This window comes from Mytilus edulis, chromosome 6 (assembly GCF_963676685.1).
Source record: "Mytilus edulis chromosome 6, xbMytEdul2.2, whole genome shotgun sequence".
In the NCBI taxonomy this organism is placed as follows: Eukaryota; Metazoa; Mollusca; class Bivalvia; order Mytilida; family Mytilidae; genus Mytilus; species Mytilus edulis.
The window spans coordinates 87,649,047-87,676,477 of NC_092349.1; the positions used below are offsets into that span (position 1 = coordinate 87,649,047).

A 27,431-nucleotide genomic window follows, 5' to 3' on the forward strand; every position below is an offset into this window, starting at 1 on the left:
AGTTGTTTATCTATGTGTCATTAGGTCTCTTGTGGAGAGTTGTCTCATTGGCAATCATACAACATCTTTTTTTTTAAATATATGCACGGTGACGTGTAGTTGTTTATCTATGTGTCATTAGGTCTCTTGTGGAGAGTTGTCGCATTGGCAATCATACAACATCTTTTTTTTTTTTAAATATATGCACGGTGACGTGTAGTTGTTTATCTATGTGTCATTAGGTCTCTTGTGGAGAGTTTTCTCATTGGCAATCATACAACATCTTTTTTTTTAAATATATGCACGGTGACGTGTAGTTGTTTATCTATGTGTCATTAGGTCTCTTGTGGAGAGTTGTCTCATTGGCAATCATACAACATCTTTTTTTTTAAATATATGCACGGTGACGTGTAGTTGTTTATCTATGTGTCATTAGGTCTCTTGTGGAGAGTTGTCTCATTGGCAATCATACAACATCTTTTTTTTTTAAATATATGCGCGGTGACGTGTAGTTGTTTATCTATGTGTCTTTAGGTCTCTTGTGGAGAGTTGTCTCATTGGCAATCATACAACATCTTTTTTTTTAAATATATGCACGGTGACGTGTAGTTGTTTATCTATGTGTCATTAGGTCTCTTGTGGAGAGTTGTCTCATTGGCAATCATACAACATCTTTTTTTTTTAAATATATGCACGGTGACGTGTAGTTGTTTATCTATGAGTCATTAGGTCTCTTGTGGAGAGTTGTCGCATTGGCAATCATACAACATCTACTTTTTCATATGTTTGTTTTTTAAAGGTGCTCTCGCTGCATCAAACAATTTTCAAGGAAATATCAATATGTATTAATTTTACGAAAATATATGATTCGTTTGATTTGACCGTTAGAATTACAAACAAAATATCGAAGAATTTAGTATAACACATTAAACATGTTATTTATATTTTTTTATTATGGAAGAAAAAGACACTAACTACATTTTGTACCAATCGTTACCTTAGCACGACAACCTACTTCAGCATCATCAGTGGCGTTAAATTCAAAACAGAAAGAGTGCCGAAGGTTATTACAAAATGTACTTTAATGTATAAATGTTTTACAAAATATATAAAACGACACAAATTGTATTTCTGTTAAATAGGGTAAAGTCAGGAGCATGTTGTGCATTTGTTGCTGCTTGTTGGTGTGGATCATAGGTATTGCTCGTTTTTTTTTTATATTGATCAGACCGATGGTTTTCTTTACGAATTGTTGTACACTAGTAATTTGTGTGTCTTTTATAGATTGCTGTTTGTTGTTAGCCAAGGCTCTGTGTAGAAAGCAGTAATTTGACATATAATTGTTAACTTCTACATATTGTAACTTTGGCGGAGAGTTGTCCCATTGGCACTTATACGACATCTGCGTATTTAAAAAGTAAATGTTCAGACAGATGATGTACTTACGAAACATGCTGTACAACTGAACATTTTCAACACATTTAACACCCCCATTACAAGCCAAGCCATGTGCTGCAGATTGTATATTCTCCGTATTAAAAACTGATACTTTGTCGGTCTTCTTAACCAGTGGTTTTCTAGTATAAGAGATATATTTGCTAACGACGTCAACACATGCCTTAACTTTCTTGTCCCATTTCCTTCCTAAAGACGAAAAACAACATGTGATCACTATATAAGGCAAATTATAAATTATTAAAATGGTTTGCTACAATAGTTTGATAGAAACGTATATGTAATATGATAGCATTTCGTACTGCTCAAAATTATTTTCTAAAACTATACTTTATCAGTTTCAATCATAGTTTAACTTGAAAAAGAACTTTTAACGCTTTAGAACTGAAAACCAGAAGGAATACATATAAAACCCCTGATATAACTATAGTACTAAAGATAAGACAATAATTTGTTTGTTATTTTGAATTTTATGATGTTGTTTTGTCAAAATAAAATGTTTAAAATGCATGAACAATCATGAAGTTAAACTATTTAATACTTGAACTGAAAACCAAAATGACATACAGAAAACAGCTCCTAGTATGATTATAGTTCTGAAGACAAGCTAGTTACTTGTTTTTTATTCTGAATTTTATGATTTTTCAAAACAAAACGTATGGGATAAATGCCCAATCACGAAGTTTGTCATTATAAATTACCTGAGCCTGAACAGCCTCCACATACGTCCACCAAGCACCCAAATATTGCCCGTTTCATCTCTGTCGTTGGTAGGGTATTCTTACTTGCAGTAGAAGACATCTGTGTCCACAATTTTAAAGCTTCCGCTTGCCTTGCATCCATGCTTCTTTCACATCGCTCTTTTTGTTTAAAGTTCAGACAGAATCTACATCGTAGAAACAGTTAACACAATAATAGAAAAACCAAAAAGCAACAGGGATGAACCATTTCTTGACTGATTCGACAAATCTAAAGCTTTTCATACTGGTAAAAATGATGTTTTTATTTAATTTCATATTTATTTAAAATTTTCAAATGATAATCAAACTGACATAACAATACAAGTTTTGTGAGATTTAGAACTATTTAGGAGATAACTGTATTGTATTTTAAGCTCCGACGGCATCAATTGGGGATTTGATGGTCGCAAATCAAGTTTACTGGCGACGCGTTAGCGGAGACAGTAAACGGGTATTTGCGACCATCAAATCCCAAATTGATGCCGTCGGAGCTTAAAATACAATATTGTTATCTCCATTCTAATGAAACTGACAGAAAATAACGTTAAAACATGTATTTAAAATCTGTCATATGCCGTCTGCGCTTGCGCGTTCGTCCCATAGCATCAATTGTCAGTTGATGCCATGTAAGAAAGTGACGTTATCCAATCAAAATGAACGTTACAAACGTTGTTGCATTAGAATTTGGGTTTTTTGTACCATCTTCTTCAATTATCCTTCTCCTGATTCTTATCGCAGTATAAATTTTAATGTTAACATTTTAATAATACGTAATTATTATAACTACTTATATTAGTATCATTTGTAATTGACATCTTACCCGAAATGATGCAGTTGGAATGACAAGAATTCGTTTCCCTTCCCAAGTTCAGAAGGTTTGCATACGTCCTCAGCATTATACGGTATTATCTGTGGACCACCTACATACGAAAATGATTATTAATATAATTTGAGTTTACCAATAGGTAAACTAATGCCTTAAATTGCATGTACATGTAGTTATTTTACCAAATTTTTCTTCATCCAATATTCGTTTTGTATAAACATGAAACATAAATGTTATAACTGCCAAACTCCATTTTATTTATAAATATTCTAATTCTGTGTTCCCCTTTTAAACTATACTTTGAATAGTAATAAAATATATGAATAGACTGGTCAGCTGCTTCTTGTCTTTTTTATTATTTTATCTCTTATCGTCTTCTTCCATTATTGTTTTTGATAGCAATGAAGGGTTAGTTATTATGCCTTCAAAATATTTATCGGAATTCTTAATATGTTATCCAGACAATGCATTTCATACTTGTTTTCATGCATTTAGCAAACATAAAAAAAACAACAATGAGAGTTATGATTTATAGGTAGAAAACTAGTATTGGGAGTAATTCGTATGAAAGAGGAGCGAAACATACAAAAGGGATAGTATGAATGGTATGGGAGAAAAAACATCTTAGAGAAAAGATACATGAATGACGAGAAAATCATGAATATTCTAGCCAGAATACAAAGGAGGAAATCCATCATATAGCTTTACCATTATTCATCTAGACCAGTTGCACGTGGTACAAGGAGGAAAATCATAATAGAGAACTACACGATTGACATGAAAAATAACTAGTTAATATGTAAATGTTATCATAGAGGAAACCTTTAGATGATAAGATAAAAACAAAATGATGAAAAGATTTGAAAAGGCTGAACATATTTATAATGGATACATGGATAAACACAAATAAAAAACATGATGGAGAGTTACCCGTATGACCAAAAAGCTCTGGACGTCCAACTCATTCATAAGAAATAAGATAGAATTTTTACTTTGTGCTGGTTCCGCTGGTTCTTAACGTATATACTAGCGACTTTTTGACATGTAGAGCATCTGATATAACCCCTTATTTTTGGTGAGGTTCGTCTAGATTACTAGTAGTCTTTATTTGTCTATGTTTTGTTTTGTGTACTATTATTTGTCTGTTTGTATTTTTCTTCTTTTAAGCATTGGCGTGGTCGAGTTATGAGTCCGAATATTTCTCTAGTATTTTTCGCCCCTCTTTCGAAAACGACAATACTGTAGGTAAATCATGTAGATGTTTTATGTTTTATTTTAAAAAGGGAAATAACTAGCAATAGTTTACCTGATGTTAATTTAGATCTATATTCTTTAATATTCTCCCAAACTTTTGACCACAGCTCATTTACTGTCTTCATTAGTTTCAAACTAGTACTTATCTTTACATATTGTTTCTCTTCAGTTCTTTCCAGAGGGTATAAACCAACATAAACTATAACAGAAATATGAAATGTGATAGCCGTTCTATAGTAAAATATTATGTACTGACTGCAACATACTATTTTCACAGCCAAATGGATTTAAATGATTGCCAAAACATTGGCGAAATACAGTTATTGACCATACACAGTTCTTGGTTTGAGTGAACAATATGTTAACATACTAGTTTTGATAGAGATTTACAAAGGAAAACAGGTTCGCGTTCTTTTCGTGTCCGAATTGCAGGGTTTTAATCAAATAATGTCCTTTTGGCGTTGTTTAATATAGCACTACGCCTTATTATGTAAACTCATTTTGCGATAGTAAAATCTAGTTTTACGAAGGCCAAGTTTGAAATACCATACAGTTATCTCCTAAATTATTATTTCTAAAAAAATATCTGTTGAAAGCTTTAGTACATCATACAATGCAAGTTACTTTAAATTAAAAGCAAGTTAAACAATAATGAATTGTGCGATACGTTTTTCTTAAATATTTTTTATCAAGTTCTAGTACGCTGCAGATTATTTTATATTAGCTAAGGATCAGTTTAATTTTAGACCACGTTGGCTTTAAATTTCAACTAAACCATAGAATATAAAATGCCATATTATTGGGGCATTTTTCGGACATAAAAGCTATTGAAAATCCTTATTAAACCGTAATATACGGTTCAAAATGTTCTGTTACCGAAATAAATGCCACAATGATGATGATATTGTATCCGTAGACAAAAAACTTTTCTTGATCCGAGGTGGCAACAAAATGTTAGGTATTTTCATAAACGTAAAGAATTCTGTTTTTAACAAAACTGTCGCACAACAAAGATCATGCATTATTTAGGGTTCATTAAGTCGTAACTTTTAGTATAATATACCAAAAACAACATAATTTTGTATTATTTGCAATATATACTGCAAATAATAAATATATATAAAACAAATTGTGAAATTATTCTCAATAGACTAAAAAGGAAATTTAAGGGCAAATTTTAACAATCAAAGACCGTAATCCCTTGTATTAACAAAGTACACACCACAGTATTTCCCACCACGCAACTTTGGCTGTTTACTACATATTCCATCTTCTCTAATCGATAAAGACAGGCCACGCCTTTGTAATCTAAGCGTTGGTGTACATGTACTCATCAGTAACTTTGTCAGTTCCGTGGTACTCTCTGTGGTCTGTTCTTCATGCTGAATCACGACAGCTTGTCCCATCTGAAACCGATCTAATTGTTCCTGCGTCCATTCGCTGTTCATTTCCATATTTGTAGACTTTGTCGTGTAGGCTTTGAGAACGTCTATTCCCTGTTTAAACGATTCCTTTACCATGTCTAAACATTCGACCAGAGTTGAGTCGATACGTAAATATGAAGTTGAAATATCTTTAAAATCACCAATTTTAAAATGTTTTGATAAGCGAGTTGAATCGCTCAATGATCGTATGAGTGCTGGTTTTTTGCTTTCGTGTTGGAGGCTTTCAGGATAAGAAAACTCGTTTGAATTTTCTAAAGGAAGATCAACTGATATCATAACTGTTCCACTCGGAAATTGATTCAAAGTTGTACGATATCCAGACTGTTCCTTCACAAAAGCTTCTATATGTGTGAATAGGAATTTGACGAAGTCAAATCCCGCGCAAACAGACAATGCAGCTAATTTTTTCATTTGATCAGCATCCCCTTGTGTTCCGTTTTTGATATATGTCAATTGTATAGCTCTAAAATATAAATGTTATAAATGATTATTTGCTCATCATTGTCTTACGTTACACCGTTATACCGGTAGTCAAGCTGATATCTACAACAACATAATGTTTTCTACTTTTCCGCCGTTTTAAAATTCATATTCAATTATAGGTTATTTAAAAAAAACATTGACAACCATTGCGACAAACAGAAACAGTTTTAAATAATCGCTGTGTAACCGTCTTTGTTTTGCAAAGTTAGAAGATGTGGAACTAAATATGATAGTTATTTTTGTTCAGAGTGTGTATAAAATCAAGAATGGAAATGGGGTAAGTAGATTTTGATTTTGCATTTGAAAGGATTAATAGCATTAAACATGTTACAAATGTACCAAGATCATTCAAATTCGGATACATAATCTGAAAGAGTTTATAACTCTAGAATGAAAACAAATTAAAATTCTACATATCGTATTGAGAGGTCCGGCCATTTATCAACTGTACTTAGCCTAGTGTTTTATGTGAAGTAATAGTCGATTATACAATTAGGGACAGTTGACACAGATATTCAATACTTTTAATTTCTACTGAATGAGCAAATGCAAAGGAAAAGGTATATTGAGTGATAAATAAAGTTAAATTCATATTAAATACAAGATCATATATATATGTAATGTTATTTTAAACCCTGCGTTGTTCTATACTGACGAGCTAAACCGGATTTTAGTCCACAGAAGTACATTTTATTCTATCTATCGATACAATATTCTGACTCCGGATTGGCAAAAATCTGCTAACACTCTTCAATACGCCTGTTTAGCATCAAATACTAAATCTGACTCTTTGTTTTGATCCAGCCGGGTTCGACCTCACGACATCTTGCACTCTAGTGGAACACACTACCACGATACAAAAGAGAAGTTTTTTTTTATATATTTGAGTAGCTAGACTTACCTTCCATCATTGTATAAATCTTTTCTTTGATCACTGAATGCCTTTAAAACTTGTATCTGTCCACCTTAGATATAAAAAAAAAATAATTCTATATTGGTGTATCAATTTTATGCATTATGTCGACCTTCAATCTAATTTTTGCACTCCCTCATTTTGTATGCTTGGTCGCATCGTGGGATCATTTAATGCAACACTTTATCTACAGTTTGCTGAAAGAAGATTAAGAGTGAACATATTGGTTTCTTCAGTCATCCTTGGAGTCTTCTTTAGAAATGTCGTGTAAGACGTATATTGAGTTTTTAACCATATGTCTGCATACTACAGATACTAGTTTACTTGTTTTTGAATAACAATTTGCTATCGACAAAGGTAAAAAGGGAACATATAGGCTAATGTAATTCTTTCTTATTTATTAAAACAAATAAGAAAAACAAATGCATTGCATGCAAATTGTCAAATTATTATTTACATAATTTATTCACATACCTTTTAACACGCTGTCTGTTTTGACAAGTGCTGCTAAGCGTTTGAGTCGAAGTGCCATTCTAGGAGACATGACACGTGTGGCACACCAATCCCAGGTCGATTTACTCATACTAGGTTTCTCACATGAGATACATCCCCTTCCAAGACCACATGAATGGCCCTCTTTTCCTTCCTGCACAAATTGTACATCCACGTCCGAATACTCGTACAAACTAGAAGTTTAGAACAGACAATATCAACAGATTTCATAGTGAGGAAAAAGTTTTTAAAAAAATCAGATTAAAACTGTCCATGCAGATAGAATCTTTTTAGGTTCAAGTTTCAGTTGCATAATTTTGTATTAACCTACAAACCGCAACATCAATCAAATGAAAATCTTCAAAAAAATCGTAATTAATAATTACATGAATTAGTCATTTTTTGAGTGCTACTGGTGTACTACACGAGACGCACAAGTGACATATCAACTTGTAGTCTCATACATGTATATTTCATGACGTGAATTATGAGACTTCACATGGTCACTTGTTCACTAAAAATATTTTTACTGGCAGCTTACCGAATTGGACTATTTACCGGATTTGTAATAACTAAGCAACACGACGGGTGCTACATGTGGAGCAGGATCTGCTGACCATTCTGGAGCACCTGATATCACCCCCGTTTTGGATGGGGTTTGTGTTTTAGCCATGGCGTTGTCAATTTATTTTCAATCTATGAGTTTGACTTTCCCTCTGGTATCTTTCGTCCCTCTTTTATTAAAGAATATATCTATAATACTAAAATAACGAAGTCCAATTTGTCAGCCGTCTTGGGGTAAAAACGACAAATCAAAGAATTCAATTTTATACAATAAATATATCTAATATAGGACAATGGTGTTGTTTCCAGACCCTTTTTTTTCCTCGTAATTAATATTGCCAATAGTTGATCCATGTCGACGGCTTCAACAGAACGATTTTAAAAGCAGAGAAAACTGTGCATCTTATAATCAGCATGACTTAAACAGATGACAATACCAATACTAAAAATCCAGGCTACAATAAGGATTACACATAGTTTTATACTTTAATTCAGTAACGGACCGCGATATCGCAGGTGTGTTTTAGTATGTAAATAAATAAACATACGTTTTCATTGCATCTTCGTTTTCGCGACTGATTTTATATGACGTCTGTCCACATGCGTCTACTTCATTAGTGTACTGTGGTGGCCAGTGGTCTGTAGGATTAACTGTTATATCAGGGCATCTGTCAGCAGACATCATGGTTTCTAAAATATGCACATACATATAAATAGTGAGAAGTATAAACATTGAAGTGATTGGTATTTCCTAACATAATTAAACACAAATATATGGACTTATTATGATGTATGTTTGAACTTGCATTCAATTAATTAAATCGATAATTCACTCCGAGAATTCTTTGGTAATTAAGTTGGTTACGCACACGCGGTAGTCATCATTAACAACAACGTAGTTCACATTTGTTTGGTAGAAGGCTTGATAAAATAATCATCAAGAAACAATTAATTGTGTCTGTCAAAGGCAATAATCGCTATATTTGCCAGTGTTCATTTCTGTAAAAAGTAAAATCATAAAAACAACTGTCATATTCCAGACTTGATACAGACATTTTTTTATGTAGAAAATTGTGAATTGAACCTAATTTTATAGCTAGCTTAACCTCTTTTTTGTATGACAGTCGCATCAAATTCCATTATATTGACAAAGATGTGTGAACACAATAGGTAAAAATGTCAAAAGTATGGCACACATTGTGTTATCATCAGAATCACTATAAAAACAAACAAATGTAACAAAGCACAAAAGACCACACATCAAATTTAACAACCTCATTTTGATATTTTATTATACGGACGCATGGTAACATTAACATTTACCGCACGTGTATGTCTTTCATTCGGTCGTCGTCAAAATTATGTGTAAACAAAAGGGACTTAAAAGCTTTCCATATGGCTTTACCTATTTTCTTCAATGCATTTTCGAAAGCTAATTGGTCCTTTGAATTGACAGGCTCAGGTTTTCTTCGTTTAGTATGAGTCACTTCTTCATCCTTAACAGCCACGTGTACAAGTTTTCTATCATCTTCATTTGAAACGTATGGAAACCCAGAACAGACTGCTAACTCGTGAAGTCTTTCAGTTAGATTAGGGTCTTGGTCTATTAGCGGTGTTGTTTTGTTAATATTTTTCGATACTGACACTATTGCCGCCCTTCCCTCGTAGTGAAGAGAATTGTTCCCATGTTCGCCATGAGGATGTACTGAAGTTGGTTCGTCCCAAGCTTCATGAACAATAAGCTTTCCTGAAATAACAAAACAAAAGAAATTATGAATAAGTATTAGAAGGTTTGAAAGTGTTGTTAGTATAAATGTTCTGAAATTTAGTGAGTTTCAAAACCAAAATCCTGCATATGGTCAAAAAAACGTTCCTACTGATATTGTATATCGAGTAAATAAAAAGATGTTGGATGATTGTCAATAAGAAAACTATCCATAAGAAACCTACAATTAATTTAAGTCACCGTACAGCATTGAACAATCAAGAAAACTATAAGTTTTATTGTAAATTGAAACCACGTACTGTTTGGCCACTCGCTTGTGACATATTTCCCCAAAAGACTCGTCTTAGATGCTAATGATGACGTCATCATTCTATCAGCACATTTATCGACGTCATTATATCCTGCTGGTTTCGTAGTACATCGTGCACATGATCTGCCCGGATATCCGCACCATACAGCTGTGTCGGCCTCCTCTGATGCAAACAGTACATCACTACCAACCATCTGATGTAATCTAAGAAACACAAATCATTTACATTATCAATTATCTTTTTTATGGAGATAATGATGGACTTTTTTAACAACCTTGACTGGCTATACAACCCTCGCACGGTCGGTTCATGGCGATAGTGTGGTGATACAGTAAGTGAGTGTAACAATTTTTTAAAGGAATGACAAGCAATCAAAACTTTCAAATAACGGCATCATTGAACTTGGTGACCCTGCAAAGGCATGGAAATTTATTTTAAAAATGTTTAGAATATGAGGTTTGATCTCACTATACTTCAAATGTACCAATATAATTCTGGCTGTAAAGCAAAAATTAAAAGTTGTTATTTCCAGGGCTCAACATGATAATAAGAACGGACATGGTAAGATACTAAACCCCTAACGGGAAGGATTGTGCCTGATGTTCATATGATGAAATCATAATCTTTCAGTCAGTTTAATTGAAGTCTGGAGCTGGCATGTCAGTTAACTGCTAATAGTCTGTTATTTATGTATTATTGTCATTTTGTTTATTTTCTTTGGTTACATCTTCTGACATCAGACTCGGACTTCTCTTGAACTGAATTTTAATGTGCGTATTGTTATGCGTTTACTTTTCTACATTGGTTAGAGGTATAGGGGGAGGGGGAGATCTCACAAACATGTTTAACCCCGCCGCATTTTTGCGCCTGTCCCAAGTCAGGATCCTCTGGCCTTTGTTAGTCTTGTATTATTTTAATTTTAGTTTCTTGTGTACAATTTGGAAATTAGTATGGCGTTCATTATCACTGTACTAGTATATATATGTTTAGGGGCCAGTTGAAGGACGCCACCGGGTGCGTGAATTTCTCGCTACATTGAAGACCTGTTGGTGACACTCTGCTGTTGTTTTTTATTTGGTCCGGTTGTTGTCTCTTTGACACATTCCCCATTTCCATTCTCAATTTTATGGAGACATTCAATTGTTGTAGTTATTTTAAATATATATTCACAAGATGTCCTTACAATAGAATTATATAATTACATGTATGTGTTGAATAAATAATAAAATTATTACAAACAGATAAATAGTTTTGTCAAATTGAAACTTCTGAAATCATACTTATAAAAGGAGGTATTATTTCGTAATATTTTGTTCTTCATTTGGCCAACAATATCATGTGCATCTCCAATTAGATTGTCTTTCTCATCCGGAAAACAGTCGGCACTACATGATCTGAACATTTCGTCTTCCGTAATATTTACTGTTCTGTTGAAACCTTCCGCCAGCAATGTATTCCTACAACATGTTGTAAAATGCTATAATGAATGAAACTTAAATAGAATATACTGGAATTCCATGATATATTAAACTTAGTTATAATATACTGTACAAAATTACTGATATTTCATAATTCTTCTTGGTCGCATTTGGTTTTTTTTATCATTTAATTGCTTATTTCTCTCCTGTGTGAACAAACATCGATTAACAATCTGCCTCACGCGATTACAAGAACAAGTGGGTTAGCACTAAACTTTAATGATAAGTTGTATTGGGTCAAACAAAATATAAACCTGAATGTTTTAAATCAGTAAAAATGCATCGGATTACTGTATACACAAAGACAAATCTTACCATATGGGAACATCGAAAGCATCCACAATGAGACGAGCATCAGACACATTAAAGTTGCCTTCTATGTTTAATACATCTACGGTACAGCGTTTGACGTCTTCTGTTACTGACACCGATGTTAATATTGGGGAGATCCTAAAAGACAACATTAATACAATTTTACACAGATGCCACATTCAGATCATTCTTGAGTATAAAAATTAGAAAATGTCAATATATTGAAAACCAAAAGAACATAATAGGAAAATATTGTAATACATATGTCAGTGGGATAGACTGTTATACGCTTATTCTTCATTACGTTCTTGTAGAAATCTTATCTTTTTAATCCACGATATCACTTATAGGCTTAAGCAGTAAAATTCATAGGAAAGTCATTCTGTTCCATTGTTATTGCTAAATACAGTTTCTTAATTAATACCGAAACAGGTAGAAACATGAAAACAGGTGCTCAAAATCGATTTCGTAGTACATGATAAAAGTTAGACTTACTTTCGCTATTTATAGATCATTTAATTTATACGATAATGCATTATACCTGAATTCAACAGGAGGCGAAAAATTAATTTCCATGTCTCTGGCAAGCCATCCAATTGTTGTTGTTACATTCATCTGAAATAAATACGAATGTTCCCATTGTTTAATGATTTAATCGATTGTAAATAATAATTCTTAGAATTACTACATATTTATATTTATTGAGAAACTACCGCTTTACATCAGGGGCAAACACCAACAGGGTATTAGTGTTTGCGTCATACAAACTATAAAAATACAATAAATACAGTGTTCATAAATAAAAACATCACTACCATTGAATATGTCAATATATTCGTAAAACTATTCATTTGGCAATAAAAAATTATAAAAGTGAATAAAATAAACCATAAAAGTAAGTTTTGCTGTTTTGCTTTGATCCTATTGAACTAAACTGCTCAGATAAGGCTTTATTATTTTGATCAGGTTCCGTTAATTTTACATCTGATTTAACGGGATCTATTATTTAGCACGTGTCAAAAAATTAATCCTCCTTTCATGGTTATTTGCGAGCCATTGCGTGTTATTTACGGATATCGTCGAATTATTTACGTATGCTTGCGATTGCACACGTCGAGTAGTTAGTGAATACTTTAGATTGATTGATTGATGATTGCTTAACATCCAGTGGCAAATATTTTATGCATGTTAAGGACGAGAGTACGTTAACAATAAAAACAATAAATAGGTTTTGTAATAAAGGCTATCCGGGATGATAGTCGGGGTAATCTGGACTGCCTCTGAAAAATGAGGCTGTATTGGGTACGGACAGAAATTTTGCCTTGCAATAGACCACCTTTATGGACCCCTTAAAGAGTTGCTCCAAGAGTTTGTAAAGTACAAATAGCGTGGCACTCTTTTAGAATTAAAAGGTATCAGAAAACGTAACACTGTCAGATAAGAAAAAATAAATTGTGAATTTTCTTCCTATACGATCACAGTCCAAAATGAATAACATAATACTATTAAATAAGATTATTATTCAAATAAAAATAAAGATTTCTCAATATTTTCCTGATATATTGTCTTGTCCAAATTCATATAACATGATGTAAACTAAGATAAATAAAATAAGCTTATAGTTGCATAAATCTCGACCTTGAAAGTGATTCCTGGAAATATCAGCAACAACAAAATACGTGTATTTAGTTACATATTGCGTGATTATAATACGATATCGGTAATATTTGAAAAAAGATCAAATTCTAGGTCTATTTAATGCATAGATGTAAAATAATAAAATATATCCCAACTAGTCAAACTTGATAACCATGTTATACATGTTCGTCGTATTATAATGATGCAAAAATGCGTGATATTTAAAGATAAGATTTATAAATAAATTACAAGAAAAGCGTTGGTGAATATTGAAGAATCGCACAGAAGTTAAAGAGAATATTTGTCATTTAATTGTAAAATTAAATGACAGAAAAAATAAACGTAAATAAAATGAATTAAAGAAAGTTTAACTTGTTTATAGAACAATTTCCTAAAAATATAAATGTTAAGTGTTTAATCTTTTAAGTATTTGATAACGTTGTCTCAAAAATGTCCCCCAGCTAATTGATAAATGTGTCAGCTTCGAAGGCATAAAGATAATTGTATATACTTTTAAAATTAATAGACTTGAACAATTAAGATTAAGTAATTCTGCCTTTAACCGACAAAATCCATTGTTTATTAAAAGAGATCAGAGAAAGCTATTGTAATGAGTAACAACATATTACGTGTCAAATTAAGTCCAGTCTGCTATATAAAGTCGTGCAAAACTATTTGGTTCACTAGACTGTGAACCAGAATAAAATGTAGTTAGCAGACTGGATTGTCTTTTAAAGGTTAGTAAAAATGTTAAATTTGTTTAATAGTTTATCTTATAAACTTTAGCAGAAACGAGTTTAAGAAATTAGAAGATGTTTTTCAGTAAAGTAATTTTAATCACATTCACAAGTAAAATCGTGGTACAGTTTAAATAAATAAGAGGCAAAGTTTGAAATAAAATTCAGGTAAATGATTTGTATAAAATATTCCTAACATATAAAAAAAGAAATAAACTTATTCGTATAGATAACTTTTGAAAATACAATTCTTAATTTGATATTTGATTGAATATTAAAAGTAAACGAAATAAGGGGAGATAACAGATTACACGACTGTTCATTTATGGCGCGTATACTATTGTCGGGTTTTGTATTATTGTTCGATTGATATCGCGAAATATTTGATGTATAACTATGATGAGAAGGTAATGTAATCTTTATTGTAACTATTGTAAATATAATGACTAGACTGTGAACCAGAATAAAATGTAGTTAGCAGACTGGATTGTCTTTTAAAGGTCCCGTTGTCATGCCGAGTCCAAGCTAGTTCCCAAACAATGTAACATCTATGTGAGCAGTTCCCCGTAAAAAGAATCGATAAAACCATGAAAGAAAGACTACAACACGAATCACAAAGTCGGGACCAAGTTCCCGCATAATATATTTTGGTGGAGACGAGTGGTAAAATCATCGGTACCTACAACAATGAACAACATGTAAAGATGGACTTCGGCACAGTTCGACAAATAACAACTTGCAGTCAACTGATGGACAACGACAGCTAAAGAAAAAGAACAAAAAAAACATAGTTATATCAAAAGAACAGCATGGCTGAACCACATGGTAACGTACATTTTAATTATTTTAACATAATAACACCTCCTGTGTACAATGGTTCGGGTAACCCGTCAAATTGGTTATTATACTTTAGAAAATGGATAAAAATTAATTCAATAGCAAATGAAAATGCTTGTCATTACTTGCCGTTTTATTTGAAAGAATCAGCTAAAGTTTGGTTTGATGGTTTAAATGAAAATATTCAGAATAGTACAGAAAATTTAGAAATTGGTTTAATTGAACGTTTTTCAAAAGATGAAGGCGATATTGAATTAGATGTAAAACAAAAGGAAAACGAATCTGTTTTAGAATTTTTCGACAGACTAAGAATAATTGCAAAGGATTTAGAAATACCTGAAAATTTAGAATTCATCATGGGTAAAAAGGGATTACTTCCTAAATTAAATACTAGCATAACTTTGAGTAACCCGAAAAATCTGAATGAATTAAAGCAAGCGGCAATAATAGCTGAAAAATGTGCTAACGTACGAAAAACAATAAAAGATTCTGATTGCTCAAATCTAAATGTAATAAAGCAAAATAAAGATCTAAATAAAATAACTGAGAAAATTAATACATTAAATTTGAAAATAAAAGAACAGATGCCACAGGTAAATGCATATAGAAATAGCAAAGTCAATAGGATGACAAAACAAAATTATGCTTGTAAATATTGTGGTATGTCATATTACCATAAAAACCATAAATGTAAAGCAAGAAATAAAGAATGCTTTAATTGTAAAAAAATAGGACATTTAGCAAGAGTTTGTTTCACTAAATCTTATAGAAATGTGGTAAAAACTAAAAGTTTTAAAAGTAGACAGAAACCACACAAGAAGAAGAGAGAAAATATCTATATAAATTTAATGACTAATATTGAAGGAAACACTGTAAATGTTGATATATTAGGAATTAAAACAAAAGGATTGATTGACACAGGAGCTGCTGTATCCTGTATTTCAAGTTATTTATTCAATAAACTAGATAAAACTAAAATAAAAGTTAATTTGTCAAGTATAAACAATGTTTATGGTGTAGGCGGTGAAGGAATTTCTGTGAAAGGACAAGTAAAACTTCCACTTAAATTTGATAAAGAGCCAATTGTTTACCAGAATTTTTACATAATTGATAAAATTCAACACTCTTTAATAATTGGAAATGACTTTTTAGAATATAATAAAGCTAACATTAATTATCCTACTAAAACTTTAAACTTGTATGATGGAATTGCACAGATCGCACTTATAAGTACTAGACAAAATGAAGCTAAAACTCTAATACACATCGAGCTTCCAGCTAGGAAAATAAGCATTATTCCTGTTAAAATTCCTAAACAATTTGTAGGGAAGCAAATAATACTTGAACCTAGTCAGTCTTTGCACAATAAAAGCATTGTAGGTGCTGCTTGTCTAGTGTCGTCTTCAACCCAACAAGCAGTAATGCAAGTCATTAATCCAAATGAAGATAAAGTGGTGCTAAACAGAAATGAAATTGTTGCTTTAATATCAGAAATAAAACCTAACTCTATTCAAAATTGGTCTGATAAAACTGAAAAAGTTCATATAAATAACATTGAAAAGGGTCATAAAAAGCAAAAACAAAAATTAAACATTGATCTTTCTGAAGCAGATTTGACAAATGAGCAAAAAGATAAATTAAGAAAATTTGTTGATAAAAATAGGAATGTGTTTGCAACAGATTTGTCTGAAATTGGCATGACAGATGTACACTTTCATGAAATTGACACTGGGAACAACCCTCCTGTAAGTTTACCCCCACATAGAGCTGCACCCAATATTAGAACAGAGATTGAAAGACAAGTTGAAGAGATGTTGAAGTACAAAATTATTGAGCCTTCTAATTCTATTTGGCATAGCCCCGTTTGTCTCACTCGTAAGAAAGACAACAGTTGGCGATTTTGCGTTGATTATAGAAGGGTAAATGCTTTTACTTCCCCGATGCATGCTACGCTTGGAAACATGCATGATGTCTTTGATACTATGGGAGAAATGCAACCACAGATATTTAGTTCTATTGATTTATCTTCATCTTTTTGGCAGGTGCCTTTGCACCCAAATTCTAAACAAAAAGCAGCGTTTGTAACTCATTCTGGAATCTATGAATGGAATAGAATGCCATATGGTCTACGTAATAGCAGTATAGCTTTTTCTCAGGTCATGTCACAAATATTAAGAGGATTGCACTGGAAGTATGTACTTGCATATATTGATGATATTTTGATTTTCAGTAAAACATTTGAAGAGCATCTGCAACATCTTGAAGAAGTTTTTGCTAGATTACGAAAAGCAAATTTTACTCTTAAGCCACAAAAATGTCACTTTGCTGTTAAGAAAGTCAATTATCTAGGTCATATTATTTCAAAAGACGGTGTCAAGGTAGATGAATCTAAAATTACTATAGTGAAAAACTATCCGAGGCCTAAAAATCAGACCGAGGTCAGACAGTTTTTAGGTCTGTGTAATTACTATAGACGCTTTGTAAAGGACTATGCTAAAATCACAGTTCCCTTGAATAATCTTTTACAAAAAGACAAAGAATATGTTTGGACTGATAAATGTCAAATCTCGTTTGAAAGTCTTCAACAGGCTTTGACAACTGCTCCTGTTTTGTCGTACCCAGATATGTCAAAACCATTTATTTTGACTTGCGATGCATCAGGCTCAGCCATTGGCTATATTCTAGGTCAGTTAGATGAAAATGGTAAAGAAAGAGTAATATCATACAGTGGTCGTGCTTTGAGAAATAATGAATTAAACTGGACTATTACTGAAAAAGAATGCTTAGCAGTTCTTGAAGGTATCACTAAAAACAAAGTTTATTTGTCTCATGCTAGATTCAAAGTGTATACTGATCATCAAGCTTTAGTTTGGTTACACAAATCAAAAGATACTAACTCTCGTCTAGGGAGATGGGCTCTTGAATTGCAAAATTATGATTTTGAAATTATTTACAAAGAAGGTAAAAAAAATACAAATGCGGATGCTTTGTCAAGAATTCCTTATCAAGAAATTAAAGATGAAATACACCCGAAATTGTCTGTAAACAGCTTATTGGAAAATAATATCAAAACTGAAATTAAGTTTGAGTATGCAAATGAAAAACCAATAATTGCAGCTATTGAAAATAATGAGGTTGATCTGAATGATGTATCAGATATTTCAAAATTGCAAAGAGAATGTGATCAGTTGATCCCATTGATAAAATACCTTGAAACGGGCGAGTTGCCCGAAAATCAAAAAGAGGCTCGCAACATATGTTATGAACGAGACCACTATAGATTAAGTCAATCAGGTGAGTTAATTCATTTACATAGGTCAAGAACAAAAGGGATACCTAAAGCTGAAAGCATGATTGAACAATTGGTTTTACCGAAATGTCTAAAACAAGATGCTTTGTTAGCATATCATGATCACAATGGTCATACAGGCATAAAACGCACATACGCTGGTATACATCTTAAATATTATTGGTCAGGTATGTATCAAGAGGTTTATAATTATGTGACGTCATGTGATAAATGTCAAAGGTCAAAACAACCAACACACCATCGTCCGGCACCATTGCTTCCTCTTCCTATTGAAGACACTTTGTCTAGATGGCACATGGACATTCTTACGTGTCTACCCAAAACAAAAGATGGATATCAACACTTATTGTTAGTAGTCGATAGTTTTTCTCGATGGCCCGAATGTTTCCCTCTTAAGACTCAAGAAGCTACCGAAATAGCTGAAGTATTATACAATGAGGTGTTTTCTAGATTTGGTGCGCCAAGAGCAATTGTATCTGACAGAGGAGCTAATTTTTGTAGTAAACTTATTCAGGCTTTATGTGAACTATTTGAAGTTCAAAGGTATCATACTAGTTCGTACCATCCGCAAACCAATTCAACATGTGAACGAATGAATCGAACGATCGCACAAACTTTACGTACATTAGTGGCTAAAGATCAGTCAAATTGGCATAAGTTGATCCCTAGCGTTATGATGGCTTTACGTATGTCCACAAATACTGAATCAACTGGTTATTCTCCATTTCAAATGTTGTTTGGTAAAGAAATGAACTTGCCATTTGATATTTCTGTTCAACCTAAAGATGGTATGAGTAAAACTGCTAAGAATCATCTCGAAACCCTTATTGATAGACTAAAAATTGTAAAAGATATTGCAAAAACGTCAGTAGAAAATTCACAAGAGAAAACTAAAAATAGGTATGATAAGAAAGCTGAAGCACCAAAATTTAGAATTGGAGATTATGTCATGTTGCAATCTATGAAAGTACCAAAAGGTTTGTCACCCAAATTACACCCAAAGTGGGATGGTCCATTTTATGTTATTAATGTTGGACAAAATAATACATGTAAGTTAAGACGATGTTCAGATCACAAGTTAATTAAGTCTCGAATACATACAAATAGAATGAAACCATATATTGACCCAAGAGATCATAGGAATTTTCCTGATATTCAAAGAAATGTTGCTCAAAATAATAGAGAAACAGTAGATGATATAGATGATGTTCAAAATGACAATATAGATAGAACACAAAATGATAATGCACAAATGCAACAAAATGATTCACAAATGCAACAAAATGATGAGACTAATGACGACGATAATGACTTCATAGCCGAAAAATTACTTGCCAAAAAGCGTAGGCAGGGCAAAAACTATTATAAGGTCAAATGGGTAGGTTATAAAAAGACTACCTGGGAACCTGAAGAAAACATAGGTGAAGGTCTATTGGTTGAGTTTTACACTAAGTTTACAAAATCAGGCACAAAGAGAAAAAGGCCAACTAGCTTACTTGTAAAACAGACAAATACATAAAGAAAAATTGAATGTTAGCCAGTAAAGATAGTGTCTGAATAAATTTATAAGTCTTAATATTTGTCGGATTCAAGCTACCAATAATGCAATTTAGCTTTCTTTAGTGACCAAGTTACATCACAGAATTTAAGAGCTCTCAAATTTAGGCCACTGATATTGAATTAGGCCAAGTATGAACCATAAGAATTTTTATTGCTATTTCAGCAGTATTTAAAATTAGTGCTCAGCTGTTTCTAGACCAGCTACCGTGATTCATCTTGACTAGTTTGACTTCAACTTCAAAAATGTATATTCACAAAAACCTAGGTCGGTCGCATACTTAAGAACAATAAGCTGTTTTGTGGTAAACTTGCACTCCATAGCACAGATAACTTATATATAATAGAAATGAGAAAAGAAAATCATTCAGTGTAAGATATAAGGAACATTGAAATACTGAAAATAAAATATTGTGAAGAAAGTAGCTAAAAGTTACAAGTAGTTATGCTGCCACCTGCAAAACAGGATAAGAGCTGATTTACGAGACCGATTATGACAAATATATATGAAATAAATTTCATGTTCACTTGAATACTTAAAACTTAAAAAAGGTTATTGTATAGCTGAAAATACGAATTGATGATGTACGTGTAAGCTTACTTATTATCTGATTCTATAATAATCTTAGCTGCGCTCGCAACTATTGTTTGAGTCAAGTAAGACAAAACTTGTAAAGTATCTACATATTTAATTGTTTTAACTGCGAAACATTGTTACCTTTTAAAATATCCAAGTATATAGATATTTTGATATATGATAAACAAAACATTGTAAATAATGAGTAAACAGATGTTGGTTCTGATTTTTTTTCTTTGGTGAACTTAAATTGTCTCATAACTAAGTATATTATTATTGTGTATCCAAAAGCTAACTTGTGTAGTGTCTGGAAACTTGAGTGTTGTTTTAATTGCGCGACCTTGTTACCTCTTAATACAACCAAAGTATATAGATATCTTGATATACGAATAAAACTGCATGTAAACAAAACATTGTAAATAAAAAAAAAAAAATTTTGTTCGAATTTTTTAAAGTTCTGTGATGTACATAAATTGTTTTATTACTTAATATTTTTTTTATTATATATGCATAAGCTAACTATTTCTTTTGTCGTTTCATATTCCTGAGTATCCTGCATGGTGATTGGTCCGGGACTACAGCCCCGAAAATTAATCAGCTTAGAGAAAACTAGAAGCATTTAAAGAGAAATATAGATACATAGTGACAGTAATATAACCTCAAATTTTAGATGACTCTGTAAAAATTGACAGAAATAGAAAAACTGTGTAAAATAGTGTATATAGAACGATGATTTTCAAATCGGTGGATTTATTCGAGACGGAGCAGACAGCCGGCACATCAAGATGACAAAATAACCAAGAAACTTTGAACTATTATTGATATTATGTGTTATCTCATATCAAACAACATATTGTTCTACTAAGTAATCATTATTAATTTTTAGGGACAAAAATTTTGAAACAAAGGGGTAATATAATGATGCAAAAATGCGTGATATTTAAAGATAAGATTTATAAATAAATTACAAGAAAAGCGTTGGTGAATATTGAAGAATCGCACAGAAGTTAAAGAGAATATTTGTCATTTAATTGTAAAATTAAATGACAGAAAAATAAACGTAAATAAAATGAATTAAAGAAAGTTTAACTTGTTTATAGAACAATTTCCTAAAAATATAAATGTTAAGTGTTTAATCTTTTAAGTATTTGATAACGTTGTCTCAAAAATGTCCCCCAGCTAATTGATAAATGTGTCAGCTTCGAAGGCATAAAGATAATTGTATATACTTTTAAAATTAATAGACTTGAACAATTAAGATTAAGTAATTCTGCCTTTAACCGACAAAATCCATTGTTTATTAAAAGAGATCAGAGAAAGCTATTGTAATGAGTAACAACATATTACGTGTCAAATTAAGTCCAGTCTGCTATATAAAGTCGTGCAAAACTATTTGGTTCACTAGACTGTGAACCAGAATAAAATGTAGTTAGCAGACTGGATTGTCTTTTAAAGGTTAGTAAAAATGTTAAATTTGTTTAATAGTTTATCTTATAAACTTTAGCAGAAACGAGTTTAAGAAATTAGAAGATGTTTTTCAGTAAAGTAATTTTAATCACATTCACAAGTAAAATCGTGGTACAGTTTAAATAAATAAGAGGCAAAGTTTGAAATAAAATTCAGGTAAATGATTTGTATAAAATATTCCTAACATATAAAAAAAGAAATTAACTTATTCGTATAGATAACTTTTGAAAATACAATTCTTAATTTGATATTTGATTGAATATTAAAAGTAAACGAAATAAGGGGAGATAACAGATTACACGACTGTTCATTTATGGCGCGTATACTATTGTCGGGTTTTGTATTATTGTTCGATTGATATCGCGAAATATTTGATGTATAACTATGATGAGAAGGTAATGTAATCTTTATTGTAACTATTGTAAATATAATGACTAGACTGTGAACCAGAATAAAATGTAGTTAGCAGACTGGATTGTCTTTTAAAGGTCCCGTTGTCATGCCGAGTCCAAGCTAGTTCCCAAACAATGTAACATCTATGTGAGCAGTTCCCCGTAAAAAGAATCGATAAAACCATGAAAGAAAGACTACAACACGAATCACAAAGTCGGGACCAAGTTCCCGCATAATAGTATCTCTTCTTATGGTGGTGTGTGTCGATAGTGAGGAACGTATAAAAAAGGTTACCGAGCTGAAAGCAAGTGAGAGAAAATTGAGAAACGAATTGGTTCTAGAAAGGCTTACCAGAAACAATAAAAGAAGTAAGTACAATCATAATAATATTGGTGCAAAATGTATTATAAATAGCTTCTGATAATCGGAAATTTATATATAACATTTCAAAGGTGTTTTTTTTATTTTCTTTTCCCTAAAAAGAAATATGTTGTTTTTAGTCTGAGCTTCCAACTTCTTGTGTTTTCCAAAAGTACAAAAATCAGGTTGGTTTGAATAATCTTCGACATATTATTAAGTTAGTGTGGATGTATAAATTAATGAGAGGGGTTTTGAATGGATGGATTACTTTGTTTGCTTACATGGATAAAGGGAGACGACTCTTTTATTATTAACACGTTGAATCTATATACAAAAGGAGATATGGTATGATAACCAAAAGACAACTATCAACCAATGCTCAAATAGCGTCACTGGCTAGTCTAGTATGGACGAAACGCGCGTCTAGCGTATCAAATGTTAAACCTGGTACCCTTTGTAAGCTTTTATTCGTGTGTTTTTCTGTTTCTATAAGAGCTCCCATTTATTTGTATTGTAGTCTTGCATGTAATGGTGTCATTTTAATGTTATATTTAATATTGCCATAAAAGCGGGAGGTTTGGCATGCCACAAAACCAGGTTCAACTCACTATTTTGTTCTTAAAATATCCTGTAACAAGTCAGGAAAATTGCCATTGTTATATTATAGTTCGTTTTTGTGTGTATTACATTTTAATGTTGTGTTTCTGTTGTGTCGTAGTTCTCCGCTTATATTTGATGTGTTTCCCTCAGTTTTAGTTTGTAACGCGGATTTGTTTTTTTCTCAATCGATTAATGAATTTCGAACACCAGTATACTACTGTTGCCTGTTTGAATGGATGTTGAAATATCTGCTAGTTAATTCTCCAATGAAAAAAAATAAAAAAACAAAACTATTTATTGTATCTTAAGGACACGTAAAGTGGGACAACTTGGAACATGGACTTTTTGTGTTCTGTTTTGTTGCAAACTTACGTCTAAATACACACAAAACAAATGATAAATTATAACCTGAAAAACATTTTTTCCAAATAGCAAAAAAAAAAGGGGGTTTAAAGCACCCTTTAAACCTAACATTTATTATGTTCAAATGTTCAATGATTTTGTAATTAAATATACTTTTTTCTAATTATTCTTCAATTTGATTTGAGAATATCTTCTTATCAAACTAAAACTTGCTTACTGCAAATAATGGTTTTGCCTTTAGCCTCTTAAGGTGGCTCCTGGGTACAAAAATTTCAGAAAAAAATTAAACCTTTATTTTTTCATTACAAATTTTATTTATTACACTATTAGTTGTTACTTTATGATATGGTACAAAATACAACCCAAATAATTGATTTGGTTTGGCCCCAGATGACTTTAAAAATTGAAAAAGATCCAAATTATCTCCCTTTGGTGCAAAAATGCCATTTTTTGGCATTAAATTTGAAATATCTTTCTTAACTCATCGGTGACCTATATTTTTTATTATTTTTTTCAAATAAGCTTTACATAAACTAAATAATTGTAAAATTTAAGCAATTTCTGTAATTAGGTTATTTTTTTATTTCGATATTTCTTCTTTTTCTCCTATTAGTTCAACAGAAAAAAAGGACATTAACAAAAATGTATGCTTCTTCCAGAGGCAGATTTTAGCTTAATGAACGGTGACCCCATTTTTTTATTTCATTTTTCTTTTAAGTATACGATAAAGTTCATTTATAAAAAAAATATAGCGAAATCCTATATTAGAAAAAAAATTTGATTTATACCCAGGAGCCCCCTTAACTAGATAAAACAAGTATTTATTATTTTTATAAAAAAAAAAAGTTCTAATTGAATTTCTTTTTTTCAGGTTGGTTTACAAATAAGAGAGAGTTTATAGGATTTTCAGCGTACATGTCTCACAATTTTGTAAATGGTCATAGTAGATCATTGTCGCAGGGGAGAACGCTGATCTTTGACCAGACAGAAACAAACACAGCTGGTGTCTATAAAAGGAATACGGGTATCTTCAAAGCACCATCAAGTGGAATGTATGCTTTTACTTGGACAATCTGTGTAAATTCAAGAATAGATGATGGTGGCCTTGGAGAATTTGGAACAGAATTGGTTGTCGATGGACATATAAGTGGAAAAGTACATGCAGACACAGAAAGAGGAGCTGACGACGACTGTTCTACTGGATTTGTAATAAAATACGTCAGAGGAGGCGGCACTGTTTATTTGAGAAATATATATGAGCACCAAGGTCGTCTTTTAAGCAACGAAGACCGAACACGCACAACATTTTCAGGATGGAAACTAAATTAGTTAGTACCTAGCTGAATAAAATTACAAAATATACCTTTTTTTCAATTATTTTTATACCTAAATACGTAACTGTCCCGCTTATATTTATATATATTTTACTTGGATAACGTTATGACAAAAATGGTCTGTGTTTTTGTTAGATATATTTGTGTTTTGTTTTGTTTGAAAAAAGAAAGATTATTTACCTCTTTTTGATCACAGAATGTCACTTCCGGTTTCTTATATGATAACGTCATTTGTTCAGATTATAAAATATATTGTTATGGGTATCTTTCACGTAAACTTGTTGCAATCCTCAATGACGATTTTCTAGCAAAGGTCAACATGTAGAAAGTCAAATTGACATATGACATTTATTTTAATGTCAAGGTCATGGGTCGTGGTTCTCAAACATTTTAAATAGAGCCTGTTATATTTGTGGTTCAGTAGTTTAATCTACTAAAACAACTAATGATTAAAGTTGTGTCATGTCGTAAAGCACCATATCGTCATTTTGTCATTAAAGATTGCATATTTTGGCGTTAATATTGAGTCACTGATAAGGTCTTTGCATCGGAACTAAACACATTTATTCTAAAAACAGTTGTTGTCATGACACGGGTTATGTTCTTCTCATATATGTTATGATGGTATGATACTAAACCCCTAACGGGAAGGATTGTGCCTGATGTTCATATGATGAAATCATAATCTTTCAGTCAGTTTAATTGAAGTCTGGAGCTGGCATGTCAGTTAACTGCTAGTAGTCTGTTGTTATTTATGTATTATTGTCATTTTGTTTATTTTCTTTGGTTACATCTTCTGACACCAGGTTCGGACTTCTCTTGAACTGAATTTTAATGTGCGTATTGTTATGCGTTTACTTTTCTACATTGGTTAGAGGTATAGGGGGATGGTTGAGATCTCACACTCATGTTTAACCCCGCCGCATTTTTGCGCCTGTCCCAAGTCAGGAGCCTCTGGCCTTTGTTAGTTTTGTATTATTTTAATTTTAGTTTCTTGTGTACAATTTGGAAATTAGTATGGCGTTCATTATCACTGGACTAGTATATATTTGTTTAGGGGCCAGCTGAAGGACGCCTCCGGGTGCGGGAATTTCTCGCTACATTGAAGACCTGTTGGTGACCCTCTGCTGTTGTTTTTTATTTGGTCGGGTTGTTGTCTCTTTGACACATTCCCCATTTCCATTCTCAATTTTATTGCCTATCTTTTCGGTACTCTCTTCATGGCCTACTCTTTATACATATTATATATACTCCTGAAATCAGACATAAGGTACTTACTATCATACTATTATAATATGCGTTATCAATCACCTTTAAACCTTAAGTAAAGTTTGGCTTAACAATATTTTTCCTCGCAATGATTATTTGGAGAGCTAGGAATGAACAAGATCGTATGTCTATCTTATATCATTTTCTAACCATAAATTTTCTTTGTTGTTCTCAATTTTTTACTAAGCCTACCTTTTGGTATACAGCTGTTGTAAGATAAAGATCTTTGTTTGTTATAGTTTCAGCATGTTGTGTTTGTATTTCCCAATTCTCTGCTGCAACATAACCCGTCATGCCCTGTCCAGCAGAATATTCCTGAACTAGGAATAAAATACAAAAAAATATAAGTGTTTTATCTCGTCGCGAACAAGTATAAAAAGAGTTTTCAGCAATTTCAATGTGTCATAAATTCACTGGGAAAAAAAACAATGATGCACAAACAAATGACGTATTTCTCTAATTGTTTATTTCATTTGTTGATGATTTTTTCTATTCATATTTAAAAAAGTATATAGTTTATCTTTTTTTATTTTTAAATTAATGCGATGGTATATCTGTGCTTTTAGCATTAATTTTTAACTTGTCTCAATTCTCGCATTTCAATACTTAACGTGTATGTCAACCCCCCCCCCTCCCCCCCGGAATGTTGATTTCAAATTGGTATTATATTTAACTATATACATGTATGTCATATGCTCCGGTGATGATAAATCATAATGACATGCGCATTCGTTTTGTTTCATTGTTATGACATACTGTCTTGTACATATATTCCACAGCACACGTCCAAATGATGTTGAATCGTTTGAAAATTTGTCCCACGATTGAGTGTTACATATACATGTCACATGCTCCTGGTTTCTTTAACTTTTATAACATGTGTAGCAAGGAACTCTAGTTATGTTTGATCATACGCCCTTGTGATATAGTATAATCAGAATATATCGTCATTTGTGAAATAATATGGGTTTTTTCCAGACGCTTAATTCTATGATCTTATTTCAAAATACT

The 27,431-nt window shown here is 32.0% G+C and overlaps 2 protein-coding genes across 3 annotated transcripts in view; one reads left to right on the top strand and one right to left on the bottom strand.

Annotated features, from left to right (window-relative positions):
* Positions 1–27,431, bottom strand: part of LOC139528797 (uncharacterized) — a 32,855-nt gene that overhangs the window by 1,306 nt on the left and 4,118 nt on the right. For both annotated transcript variants that reach the window (XM_071324999.1, XM_071325000.1), the window contains 14 exons: positions 26,613–26,740; positions 12,520–12,593; positions 11,982–12,116; positions 11,469–11,645; positions 10,177–10,391; positions 9,557–9,898; positions 8,700–8,841; positions 7,570–7,781; positions 7,084–7,147; positions 5,477–6,162; positions 4,307–4,453; positions 2,995–3,094; positions 2,136–2,320; positions 1,426–1,623 (listed from right to left, as the gene is read on the bottom strand). In XM_071324999.1, the coding sequence (XP_071181100.1) occupies positions 1,426–1,623; positions 2,136–2,320; positions 2,995–3,094; positions 4,307–4,453; positions 5,477–6,162; positions 7,084–7,147; positions 7,570–7,781; positions 8,700–8,841; positions 9,557–9,898; positions 10,177–10,391; positions 11,469–11,645; positions 11,982–12,116; positions 12,520–12,593; positions 26,613–26,740 (2,805 nt within the window). The remainder of the gene's footprint in view (positions 1–1,425; positions 1,624–2,135; positions 2,321–2,994; positions 3,095–4,306; positions 4,454–5,476; positions 6,163–7,083; positions 7,148–7,569; positions 7,782–8,699; positions 8,842–9,556; positions 9,899–10,176; positions 10,392–11,468; positions 11,646–11,981; positions 12,117–12,519; positions 12,594–26,612; positions 26,741–27,431) is intronic.
* On the top strand, positions 13,764–25,179 carry LOC139528798 (uncharacterized). The gene is made up of 3 exons (XM_071325001.1): positions 13,764–13,807; positions 22,733–22,862; positions 24,689–25,179. The coding sequence occupies exons 1-3, from the start codon at positions 13,790–13,792 to the stop codon at positions 25,144–25,146; spliced, it is 606 nt and encodes a 201-aa protein (XP_071181102.1). The 5' UTR covers positions 13,764–13,789; the 3' UTR covers positions 25,147–25,179.